Source organism: Chelonia mydas, chromosome 6 (assembly GCF_015237465.2).
Source record: "Chelonia mydas isolate rCheMyd1 chromosome 6, rCheMyd1.pri.v2, whole genome shotgun sequence".
NCBI lineage: Eukaryota > Metazoa > Chordata > Testudines > Cheloniidae > Chelonia > Chelonia mydas.
In genome coordinates, this window is record NC_051246.2 from 104,562,900 (window position 1) to 104,576,679 (window position 13,780).

At 39.1% G+C, this 13,780-nt stretch overlaps 1 protein-coding gene across 2 annotated transcripts in view; it reads right to left on the reverse strand.

Annotated features, from left to right (window-relative positions):
- Nucleotides 1-2,637: 2,637 nt before the first annotated feature.
- PRIMA1 (proline rich membrane anchor 1) overlaps nt 2,638-13,780 on the reverse strand; it is an 85,067-nt gene continuing 73,924 nt past the window's right edge. For both annotated transcript variants that reach the window (XM_043549403.1, XM_007063450.3), the window contains one exon: nt 2,638-7,201. In XM_043549403.1, coding sequence (XP_043405338.1) covers nt 7,105-7,201 — 97 coding nt within the window. In that variant the 3' untranslated portion in view covers nt 2,638-7,104. The remainder of the gene's footprint in view (nt 7,202-13,780) is intronic.

Sequence of the window (13,780 nt, forward strand, 5' to 3'; positions counted from 1 at the left end):
TGTCTCCCTCCGTCTTCTCTTCTCCTGAGTAAGCAAACCCAATTTTTTAAATCTTTCCTCACAGGTCATGTTTTCCTGACCTCTAGTCATTTTTGTTGCTCTTCTCTGAACTTTCTCCAATTTGTCCACATCTTTCCTGAAATGTGGACACAATACTCCAGTTGAGGCCTAAGCAGTGCAGAATAGAGTGGAAGAATTATTTGTCTTGCTTACAACACTTCTGTTAATACATCCCACAATGATGTTTGCTCATTTTTTTTTTTTTGCAAGTGTTACACTGTTGACTTATGTTTAGCTTGTGATGCACTATAACCCTCCCTTTCTGCAGTACTCCTTCGTAGGCAGTCATTTCCCATTTTGTATGTGTGCCATAGGCATGCATCAGCAGCCCGCCGAATCATTTCCTCCCCCTCTTCCCAGCGTCTCCCACCTGCTGGTGATCAGCTGTTCAGCAGCATGCAGGAGGTACTGGGAGGGAGGGAGAGGAGCAGGGGCAGGAAGAGGCAGGGGGAGGGGACAGAACGGGGCGGGAAGAGGTGGGGTGGGGGCAAGGGCTTGGGGGAAGGGATGGAGTGGGGGGTCGAGCACCCCCTGGGAACTAAGAAAGTCAGCGCCTCTGTGTGCAGTTGATTGTTCCTTCCTAAGTGGAGTACTTTGCGTTTGTCCTTATTGAATTTCATCCTAGTTATTTCAGACAGTTCCTTGCAGGACCATGCTCAATATACCCTTCCAGCTTGACCGTGAACCACCGATGACTACTCTCTTGGAACCATTTTCCACCCAGTTACGCTCCCAGCCTATAGTAGCTCTATCTAGGACAGTTATATTTCCCTAGTTTGTTTATGAAAAGGTCATGCAAGACGGTATCAAAAGCCTTACTAAAGTCAAGCTATATAACATCTACCACTTCCCCCCTATCCACAAGGCTTGTTACCCTAGCAAAGACAATTATTTGGTTAGTTTGACATAATTTGTTCTTGACAAATCTATGCTGTTACTTATCACCTTATTATCTTCTAGGTGCTGGCAAATTGATTGGTTGAATATTTGCTCCATTAGCTTTCTGGACACTGAAAGTAAACTGACTGGCCTGTGATTCCCTCGGTTGTCCTTATTCCCCTTTTTGTAAATTGGCACTATATTTGCCACCTTCCAAGTCCTCTGGAATATCTCCTGTCTTCCATGAGTTTTTGAAGATAATCACTAATGGCTCAGATATCTCCTCAGTCAGTTCCTTGAATATTCTAGGATGCATTTCAGCGGGCCCTGATGACTTGAAGTCATCTAACTTGTCTAAGTAATTTTTAACTTATTTCCCTATTCTTTCCCCCTCCATCATACAGAGGGAATTTACAACTTTACATATAAAGTTGCTACATACATTTCACCATGATATTATTGATCAGTGAGTTATTAGTTGTCAAATGCTACCGCACAAGGCATATTTTGTACAAAGATTACTGCAGTGTAGGGTGCAAATAGTGGTGCTTTGTCACAACTGTATAATAGGATATGATTTATTGCTAAACTTACTAAATTGCAATCAAGAATTTTGCATCACTGTTGCATTTGTTTTTTTCAATTCAGAAAGTTCTTTAATTAAACTGGAGTATGAAATCATCTTCAAAGATCCATTGAAAGCTATTAAGCTTGAAGTAAGCCAGCTATTATACATTTTTGTATTGCACAAGAATCTTCTCTTGGGCATTAAAACCAGCCAGGACCCTTATATATTTGAAGATAAGTCCCTGTGCTTCCATACAAATGGCCAGGTTCTGAGCTGGGGTAAGTTGATGTAGTTCCATTGAAGTGTTGGCCCAAACTTGGCATAACTTTTCCTTTCATGGTTATGAGTGCTAAAATGTAAAGTTATGCTAATACAAATATAAATTGATAATGATCTGATAGGTAAAGAACATACTCTCAAGATAAGCAGTATTTTTATTAGGCAAGTTAGAGATACTCATTTGAATTTATTCACACTTCCCCCATATATGATACCACTGAGCCTAACAGACAGAAAATGCCAATAGTTTTAACCCTTTTTTGGGCAGCTGCAACATTTTACTAGTTTCATTTCTTGGCTCTACCACAAAGTTACTACTTCACCACTTTTCCCTGAAACCAAAAACGTAACAAGTTCCTGGTTCCCATTCGTACGCATCCTGCAGCCTCCTAGTCTAAGAGCTGTTGGGGATTAGAGTGTGTAGAGTTGAAAGGTGAGGTCCAGCACAGAAGTCGCATTGTGGGTTCGTCATTAAGGCAAGAGAGGGCGGTTTCGGTACTAAGCATCTGGTATGGGGACTACAGATAGGCACGTCAAGATTTTGGCTGATGCAGTGCATGTATCCATGGCTAGGAAGCACTGGTGAAGAGGATGTAACTGGAACCCCGCTAAATACAAGTTGTGGACAATAGCCACAATTTTAGAAATCATAAGGCACTATATTGTTAAACAATTGTAGTTAATACAGGTGACATTAGAAAAGCCCTTAAAATGTACTTATTTCATTCTGTTTTTCTGTTTCCCTTTGATGCATATAGATTCTCAGCTACTCAAATGACAAGACACAGAAACTTATAATTACATTTTTATTTAAAATAAAAATTAATTATGGTGCCTTTTTAAATAGGGTACTGCACAATCTGTATATGCAACACAGTTTTTGGTACAGAACATACTTATTGAGCAATATCCTTAAATTCTAAATATACATTAATGGCTTGTTTGAGAAACATGACAACATTAATTCTGATTTTTTTCTCTTTAGTCATTTACCACCGATACAGATTTCCCATAAACAATATTTGTTTTCATCTGTACATGTGGTACACAGTCAAGAAGGCAGATCTCAGAATATTTACATTCATGCATTAATTTTAACACATTATCTTTGCAGTATAAAATCATATTTTTGTTTGTACAGATGCAGGGAGTATTGTAAATATATATATTTATAATAGGTCTGATTTTTCCATTGTCTTACACTATGCATAGTAATTTATACCTCTACAAAGTGAGTGTAAAATGCCACCAAATCAGAACAATAGGTTTCTACCCACATTGCATAGTGTAAATGACAACACACAGTGCAAGGCTGTGGAGAATCAGGTCTGTACATGTATATTCTATACCTTAAACCGATAGAACTGTCCATCCTTTATAGTCTGTTTTTGCAGCTTCTAAGCAGGGTCTGGGCTCTATGCTAGTCATGTGTTTGTTGTGTCTGAGTTAGCAAGGGACTAAGCACCTTCAACTCTCTTGATGTTAGTGAGGGTTGGGTGCTCAGCAGTTTGCAGGATCAGACCCTTTAGAGCTGGTCTCAGCTATGAGTCTTCTAATTGCAAATATTTATCTAAAATTAGATTTAAAAAGAAAAATCATAGTTAATTCATTTTATTGTCTCAGACATAAAATATTCAGGTAGTTTATGTGCAAGTCTGACCATGATTAGAGGTTAAAGCTATAGTCACTAAGTAAAGTCTTGTCTTAGTAACAGAGGAATGCAAATCTAGAAACTCGTAACTCTCTGAGCCAGATCCTCAGCTAGTGTAAATCACCCTGACTTCACATCATGAGCCAGATCCTCATCTAGTGTATCTAGCTGTACAGGGCCTTTCAACACTTTATCATTCTAGAGGCTAAAAATATACTTTAAATCCTGTGAATTTCTATTTTGAATCGCCAATTCCTGCTCTACAGGGTCACTGTTGTAGTGCAACACTTATCTCTCAAGGCTACTCTATTCCTTTTATATTTAATTAAATGTGTAATAAGGGAACACACAAGCCCCTTTTATTGAAGCTTTGCAGTCTTAAACAAAACCCTGAACTCATCAGAAAGCTTCAGAAGTCGTCCCCCAAGGCATCATCTCACTGGCCTCTCTTTTCTGAAGATTGGAATCCACTGCCAGTATATTTCTCCCAGTGCCCCTCTCAAGATCCCCTTACATTTTGCGGCAATGTATTCGACTGCAGGTGGGGAAGTCAGGATTCTAAAAGCAGAATTATCCCTGCAGAATTTTCTACCTATTCCAAAAGCATGATCCATGAATGTTCAGAGTAAAGTCTCTTTGGTAAAGCAGAGAGGAGAAATTGCTTATTTTAACTGTTGCTGTCCTAACTTGGCCAGCGACCAATGAAAGAATTTTAGATGTGTTTGCTTTTTAAATGCATTGAGGTGCACATTCAGCAATAACGGATCAATATTATGGTGAATAACAATTTACAATTCATGGGCCTTAGTATGCTCATTGAAACTGTCCACAAATCTGGCTACCACTTAGCTCCTATACAGTGCTTGTCATTATATATCTCAAGACACTGTCATAAGGAAGGCAAGTACCATTATTTCCCTGGGGGAAACTGAGGCACAGAGAGGCAAAGTGACTTGCCAAAAATTACACTGCAGGTCCGCGGCACAACTGACAATAAAACCCAGGTCTCCAGAGTCCCTGTCCAGTGCTCCTTCCATTGAAACATGCTGCCTCTCCATTTTGTGTTCACTGTTCAGGTCACACATTCCACTATAAATAGTTTAGGGAGCATGGGTTAAATTTTGATTGTATTTTAGGTCATGGGTCAGATTCTCTTTCCATTGAAATCAATGAGATTAGGATTAAGCCCATATGGCCTGTGCTTAGATTTTTTGCAAAAACATACATTTTAATAGACGTAGTGATCTGCAAACCCCTTTTTTAATCTTGGCCTTACAGAGCATGTCTTTAAAGCTTTACTAGGAAATAAAGAAAATCAGCGAGCATTAAGATAAGGTGCAAATGGGGAGTCTGGACCATGATCATACTATATACTTTCAGCTATGCATGCAACCAGTCTCAAACTATGGCACAGTTATATGAATTTTAAAAAAAAAAATTAAAAAGACAAAACATAATTAACTACACCAAATAATCTTATGCATTGAGAAACCCTGGAAAGACAGTAACATGTTCTTATTATAGTACTTAGGGGGTGATTGCCTTAGGCAATGAATATTTGGGACCGTAGATTCAAATTGTAAATTCTGTTATTGTTGTTTCCACCTAAAAATATATCAGTGTATTTTGTGCAAGCATACAATATAAATACAGCAGGGAAATATATGATCATATTCTTGGGGTGAAAGGTTACTTATTTCTTTTCACTTTTGCATTTGCATTCACTCCACCTCAAGAAAGACTTGACATTTAAAAAATAATACTCATGTTCCTAAATTGCTATATAGGGATGACAGGCTGAAAAAATAATCACATAACTCCATAGATTTCTCAGCAACGGTATATAGCAGCATTTTGTTTCGTCAGTGAAAGGATACATATATTTACATATACCCTATCCATTCAGTAGGCAATAGAAAACTAGAGATGGGTCTGAACCAAAATTCTTGACCTGAGTACCCTGGAACTTTACTGGGGAAGGGCTTCAGAATCCAAATTTCACAGCGTCCCCTAAACCATGAGACATGGAAAAGCCTCAAACAATGGGGTGTTCGAAATCCAGATCCAAGTTTTGCAGCTCAGGCCCATCCTTATGTAAAACTAAAAATATCAACATGTTTCAGTACTGACATATTTTAATGCCAACGTGCAGTTACTTTATTCAATGAGACTGCAATGGCTTGTTTTGAGTTTTTCAAAGACACAGAGACAAAGTATTATTGAAGCTTTGACAGCAAGACGAGAAGCCGGAGTGTGGTATAACTTTCTTTTCACTGCACTGATACTTTCAGCATAGTGATAAATGGAGACATACCAATTGAATGACAAAAATAATATTTCCAAACATCCTATGTCAGAAGGTCGGGGTGGGCAATACTGTAGACAAAACACTGGCCTTTACCCTAGGGGATTACTGATTAAGTCTAACCTGAGATCCTAAGTGAAATGAGTCTGGTGGATTCAGCTTCACTTTTAATAATCTGCAATCCATGTCACGAAAAGGTACAACACAAAGCTATCACATAGAATTTGGCACAATTGGCAGCCTCTACTCAGGAAATGCAGAGGACTGAGCTAACACGGGCACACCGATTTACTAGTCACTAGTAAATAGTCCTCTAAGTCAGGCCTACAAAGTCCTTGGTGGGCCAGCTCAGGAAATACGAAACCTTCAGGAAATGACACTTGTTTTCTGCCCCAGCAGTTGATCAGCAGATAGATAAGGAGGACTTCAGTTTCCAGTGCTGCTAGTCCTTTCAACATGATCAAGCCCAAATATTCACTCCAAACTGTAAACAAAATCCTTTCTAGAGGGATTCTCTGATGGTTCTGTGTGATGCAAATACAGTAAATGTGCAGAACTACACAGAGGAGGAGAAATCTAGAACTTGTTTAAAGCTAGGAGATAAAGGATATGTTGGGGAAAATAGAGGCTGATTATGAAGTAACTGTGTTCAAAGCACCTTTTAATATTATCTTATCTTTAATAAGCTATGCTAACTGCCAATTATCATACTTTGACTTCTTTTGTTTGAAAAGTCTTCAGCCATGGAAATTGCATAGTCACCAGACTGCAGCTGTATTTCCTGGGTTAACTCACAAGTTCATGCAATTTTTGGTTGCTCGGTGGATTAACGGAAAACCCTTTCCTTCTAATAACAAAATAATAGTTAATTGAGACTATGAAGCTTCTAGCTTGTAAAAGAAAACACTGCACAAGCTGGAGAAGCAGGCAGGTGAAGACTTCCACCCTCTGAATCTCAGACCCATTTATAATAAATTGCTGCCACTCTGACATATCACCTTCACATCAAAGGACCCAATTTAAGCAGCTCTTTGTGGATAATCAAAAATAAAAGGGGGGGGGGAACAGAAGCTGGAGGCATCATGATGTTGCTTTCAACAGATGTGGCATGCAGTAATTATGCCTTTGTGAGGTCTTTTTTTCTGGGTAGCCCTGATTGGCAAGTTTATCTTCCCTTTGACAATCAGCAAGGTTGAAGAACAGTCTGCTTTTCTTCTCTGAATAACTGATACGTGCACTGTTCCCGAAATGAAGTCCATGGCCACAGAGCTTCTTTCATTTCCTTATTTCACCCACCTTGCATACTTTGTGTGTGTGCTTTTAAAGTTTAACACCTCCCATGTCTTGTGGGGGTCCTGGAGATTATACCACTGCATTATCAACTGTTTTGTTGTTCTGGGAGGACGTCATTGCATATTCAGCTCGACTTGTTCCATTCTCTTCTTTTCTCAGTGGTTTCCTTGGGTGATCACAAGTTCAAGGACAAATGGGGAAGGGGAGAAGAAAGGACAGAGAAACATCTTCATTATGAATATAGACTGAAAACAAGGACATTTCAGAAATGTCCTAGGCTAATAATTAGAATGTTTTCTAGACAACAAAATGTTTCATTTTACCCCTTTCTGAATATAGGTCAAATCAGAAATTGTTTTCCTCCAATCTTCTGCTCGCCCTAGAACGTGTTGATTCAGTTACTTATGTTGTATCATAGGCTCTTTGGCTTTTCAGTCCCAATCAGTATTTAACTATGTGAGTGAATTTGCTTGCTGGAAAGACAGCCTTTGGGAAAAGAATTCATGATTTAGCTAGCAAGCAGATACATCCTGGGCAGGGGCATTGCAAGTTTTCTCAAACCCCCGCCACCACAGTGCTTCAAATTTGTCCTGGAGAGAGTGCATCTTGGGTTGAGAAAGTAGCTCTGTCTCCATGCTTGTTCAATCCTTGGCCTCTCTCTTGAAAGCACCAAGTAATGCAAACTGTGATGATGGAGAAACAGGTCCATGAGGAACTGAGTTTCAACTCATTTAACATAACCCACTGAACAGTCATAATGTGGCAGTTTTCAGTTGGTAACTAAATGGGTTAGATTTGAACCAGCGACTTGAAGGTGAAAAGTTGTGCATACTGTGAGCCGTTCCGTCTGGTCAGGCTCACAGTTGAACCTGCCATTCTTTTTACCACTGTCATTAGCTGGTAACAGTCTACAACCTTCAGCTCTGGTAGTGGCGCACTTCCAGAAATGTGCTGCAGGGGTAGAAATCTCTACCAATAAGTAACTGAAACAACCACAAAGCAAACACATCACTGTTCTGTCTTTCAAAGGGTCCCTGCAGAGATAGACTTGAGCACAAGTTTCATATCTGAACATTTTCTATATGTAGGATAACCATCTGTGAGGCATCCTACCTCCCCCACGAATCCTCTCCTCCCAAGTGGTATACCCTTCATGTAAATATGCATGTTAAAGGTACATCATACAGCAAGAGCAAAAGCACTAGTGGTTTTCATAAAGATGTTGGTTTTTAGCTTAAGGCACTTCTACTTGTGTTGTATGGCCAAGAAGACTAGAGGAGCAAACATAATATACCATTAAAGTATCTGGTATTGTTTTGAGATAGTTTTGCACCATCACCTCCCTATTTCTCTTTTCCTCCCTTTTTGCTTTCTGATCTCCTTCACTACCATCTCATGTTCACTATCCCCGCTCTTCCTTATTTTCTTTTTTTAAGTGAGGCCAGCTCTATATAGGCTTCAATCTACCTTAAAACTTTCAATGGGAAATTCAGAAAGACCTACCTTCCAGTGGGTGAGACCTCTCCAACATCAGTTGAACAGAGAGGTCCACAGAGACACTCGATGACTAGCCCTAATACACACTTAAACGTGTTTCTAAGAGCTTGAAAATAATGGAATGGGATGGCATCAAAGTCATGATGGCTTTCTCCTGTGATGGCATCCTATTTTCCCTCATGACTGCTTTAGGGTTAACATTAGTTAACATTCAATAATTAGCTATATTATTGAATATCAATGATATAGCAATTTGAGGCTTGTATACATTTCAGAATTATACTTTTGTTCCGGTATGGAGGAGTGCTATGGTTAACAAATTCAGGAAATTTATTCTCCAATGTATTGCAGATATATGAATTTTATGGGTCGAATTCTCCTCTTAATTACACCAGTGTAATTCCATTGACTTAATGGAGTTACACCAGTTTACCAGATTGATGAATATGACCCTCTGTGTGTGTTAAATGCTATCATCCTTTTCCTACAGTACTTAAACTGCCATTATATATGAAGCCTCAGATCATGGGCTCTTGTTTTTCTAGACATTATTAGCTTCATTGAGATCCAGGTATTCAATGAGATTCCATTTTTTTTAATAGCATACTATAGAGGGAATACTTTTATCCCGTTTAGTGTCTGATAAGATTGTCTGTCCTTTCACCTTGCTCCATATAAAACTCTTTAAATCACCTTTAAGATGATGTTCTAGACCAGTGATACTCAGACTGAGGCTCGTGAGCCACAACTGGCTCTTTAATGTGTCTCTGGCAGCTCCTTGCAACACATTATATTAAAACTTTGTGTGATTTAATTATTAATCAATCTAAGTGATTAACCAATCAGGCTACTTTTACTATGTTATTAACCAATTGTAGTTGATAAAATAATACTTGGTCAGTCATTTTGTTGTGAGAATAATATTTAAAAATAGTAACTGAAACCATGAATTCACACTACTGTGGGTCTTTTGGGTAATACTGATTGCTAATTTAGCTCCTGAATCACAGAAGTCTGAGTATCCCTGTGCTATAGCACTGTTATTTACACACTGCCACCTCAGTACTACTTTTCATGGGGTAGGTGCTCCAGAATTAGTGAGGGTGTAAGTGGGGAACTTTTCACACCCATGATACTCACTCACTGGCAGGAGAAACAGGAGGTTCTCTAACAAGTGGTTTGCATCTCTTTTAAAGTGCAATTTACTACACAGACAACGTTGATGTGTAGCAAATCGATCAGTGTACTCATCATAGGGAACAGTGTCAAATAAAATGTACATGCAGCTCCGCATAGCTTAAAGCAGGTGACTATGGCTCCCAGTACATGCGTGCAGTGATGCTTCAAAGTCAGAGTCCATAATAACCTCTCCACCACGTCTGCTTTAATGTGCATATATCCTAAAATTAAGAGAGCATCAGAACAGCCATTTAATGGATACACTTCACATGTTTATAGAATCTAATGTTAAATAAAAGCTTAACATTGAATGGTAAATCATGTTTGTCAGATAAATATACATCCTCTTCTGTGCTAGCTCTCTGCAACACTGAAATGCAACCACAACAATGCAATGCAAGTGATATTTTTATATTCTTTCTTCAGCAAATTTCTTAAAGGAAAAGCATTTGGGACACTTGATCTTAGCTAACCAGTGAAAATAGTTTGCCTGTTTTACAAAACCCCTTAGGCCAGATCCTCAGCTGGTGTGCATTTGGCATAGCTCCACTCACTGTCTTCAGCAGAGCTATCTTGATTTTATACAGTGGATAGTCTGGCCCTATTTATCTCGTTGTGACATGGTTTTGAATGGGTGTGTAAGACCTCCTGGACAAAAAGAATAAAGGATCAGTGGATTATTAATTTAAACAAGAGATTATCATGCCTTGCAATATTTGCCACAAGTAGGTTTATTAAAACTTCAAGAGGATGGGACCACCTAGAAATGGGAATAAAAGTTTAGTTCAGAATGGCAACATGTAATTAATTTACAAATTTAGGGCCCAAACTTGTGAGATGCTCAGCTGCCTGAATTCTCTGTACATTGAAGCACCTTCGGGCCCAGTGCTGAAGAGGCTCTATGTCTGGAATTCACAGCAGCTACAAGGGTCAGGCTCTAAAATTCAATATTTCCCTAATACTTCAAAAAAATTTTTTTACTGTAGAACCACAAAAATGGAGTTTTCAGGGCCTCTGTGATGTGAAAGCAGGTTTTATTTCTATTGAGTTCAGCATACAGGAGTAAAAAAAAAATGCAGTAGTATTTCAGTGTGCCACAATTCCAAAATATGGTTGCTTAAAAAACTATTTAATATGAATAGAAATATTCTCTCTCTCTTTTTTTTTCCTTTTTTTGAGCGATGTGGATAAAAGTAAGAGCCAGCATAAGTGGCTTTCTGCTACCTTGCTTCCACCCCTCCGCTCAGCCCTGGAGGCAGCTGGGGGGTCACTTCAGGCCATATAACAAATTCAAGCAACCTCAATAATGACCCATTTAGGGTCTGTTCTGTTAGCCCAGGATAGCTGAAGAAAAGCATATTTGAACCCCCATGTGGGCTTTGGGCCAGGAACTGGTGGAGTAAACCTGGCGAGGCTTTCCCTTGCCAGTGGAACCCCAAACTGTCAGCACCATGCCCTTTGTTCTCTTGGTGCTGTACAAAGGGGGCAGAGCGAAGTCGAGGATCAGGACCTTAATGAAAACTGCTGCCATGAGGAGAGAAGGGCAAGGGATTGAACATTCCTCTGCAGTGTTGGAAAACCAAGTATAGATGAGCACTGTGCTAGCACATAGCAACTAAACAGTGAAGTCTATAGACCCCCAAACCAGTCTGCTATCAATGGCCAAAGTGAATGGAATGGAAAAAGTAAGCAAACAGCCCCACTAGTGAAAAGTACATATGATTTTTCATTTTCTTTCAATACTAACAATAAAGGTGTTGTAAGTAACACAGTAATGTGCACTGGACTTAATTCTCCTCACAGCAATTTTAGGGTGGAGCTGCTAACTTCAATGAAGCTACTAGCGACAGACATTGGTATAAAGGAAAGAATCAAGTCTATAATTTGTAATTTTTGCCAGGCCTCTTTAAATAAAATGATATGCCATAGGGGGAAGAAAATGGAGTAGATAAATACAAGCATGAAGAGAACGGTTCTACAGGTAGCCCATATAAACTAGAATTGGAAATCGTAATTCTGGGTTGTCTGTTTCTCCTTTGTTCCTAGTTATACGTTTCTTTCTTTCTTTAAGGAATGTGTCTCCACCTTCTCATCAGAATCTCTGTGTTACCTGTCAGGCGTCAAACGGAAAAGTAAGGAAAGAGACAGTATCAGGAAATTAAATGATCATTTATATACAAGCACTTCAAAGAATTAAAACTTCCTGCCTGGATCTAGAGAGAGAAAAAAAAAATAAATGACTTTCATTGGAATTATGCAAAATAAAGGCATTCACTACTTTGATTGCTATGCTGCAAGTCTAGAGAAGCTGACAGTTTTGTTATGGGCCTGCTTTAAAAAATCCTGATTTAGCAGAAGCAGGACAGGAATGGAGGAATAAGTATTATACTATTAGTTAATTATGTTACTTTTATTGGACAATCTCTCTCATTTCATATCAGTGACCTGTACATTTATAATAAGTTTAAAGAAAACAAAAGAGAAGCCATCTAAATTTCAGCAAAGACAAACAGTTTGAGTGCTGGATGTGAAAGCAATCATCCAATGTGCATGAACTGATAATGACTGATGGTGGAAGAAGTGAATTTTCATAAAATCATAAAAATGATCTGTGAATTACAGGACCAGCTGATGAAAGAACTTTACTGACCAAAGACAATTATTTTCTGGGACAACAGTAAAACCTAGAACCTTCAGCTGCAAAAATCTCAGATCTCTACCATTACAGCTAAAGGAATTTGCGCCAGCTGTAGTAATATTAGGATGTACATGTAGGGCAACCATATTTCAATTATTTTTTTAAAAAAAGACACTTTTCTGGCAACATTTTTCAAAATTATTAAATACTCAAGTGATCAGCATTCTGGCTTCTTCTTTTGATCTGTTTCATGGGAGTCAGAAAGCTCCATCTGGAGCAAAAGAGCAGATCCAAAAAAGACTGACCTCAGCTTCTGCATCCACGCTGCACTTTCTCTCTATGCTTCTGATGACAGAGAACTGGCAAGTACCTGCTCTCTATCTCCCCTATACCCCCAGGGGCTAGAGCAGGAGGTTTGCACCGACTTGGCTGGCTCACTAACTTACCACACTCATATTGCAACGTGTGAGCTTAGGCCTTGAATAGTGGTTGGTGTGAAACACACACCTGCTATGTGATGAGCGTAAAAGAGGCTGCACAAAACATTTTATATCAGTACTATCATTCATTTGTAGTTTATAAAAAAATCTGAACATTCTGATTGAAGAAATTAAAAAAAAACCAGGATATTTTAGAAATTCTTGGGCCATGATATGGAAACCTGGGACTGTGGAGTAACACTGGAAGGTATGGTCTTTTTACTTACTTGCTTTTTAGTCCTCCAGCCACTAGAGGAAAACCGCCACATATATTAGAGCCGGTTTGAACTTCCTTCCAGTGGAGGGCAGTGTTGATACACAAAAGCCCATACCTTACTTTTATTGAGAACTTCATAGATTCCAAGGCCAGAAGGGATCAGTGTGATAATCTAGTCTGACCTCCAATATAACACAGGCCAGGGACCCTCCCACAACTAACTCCTTTTGTAGTAGAGCATATCTTTTTCTAAAAAAACAAATCCAATCCCCATTTAAATATTGCCAGAGATGGAGAATCCACCATGATTCTCGGTAAATTATCTCATTCACTTCAGGATTTGGCTCTCTTATTAGTATGTTTGGTAGCTTAGAAAGCTTTGGGGAGTCAGATTTCATCCGTGCTGCTGGAATTTCTTTTACAATATATGTCTCGATCTTGGGGCTTCAGGCATTCACTGGCATTACAGGGAGTTTCTCTTTGGAGCAGCTGATGCCAAGGAATGAGAAGGGCAGATGTACTATAACTTTACCACCTCTCTGGTGACTCTAAGACATCTTCAATGCTTCAGGCTCTGTAGAACAATCCTGGAGGTGTTATACTAAGTCTTATGCCAAAAACTTGTGATTAGGTAGATGTGGCAAGGGGATAGGGTGTTTCATGCAGAGAATTATACATTAGTGAGACAGATGCACACACACAAGTCTTCCACTAATGCAGCATTTGTAAAATGCT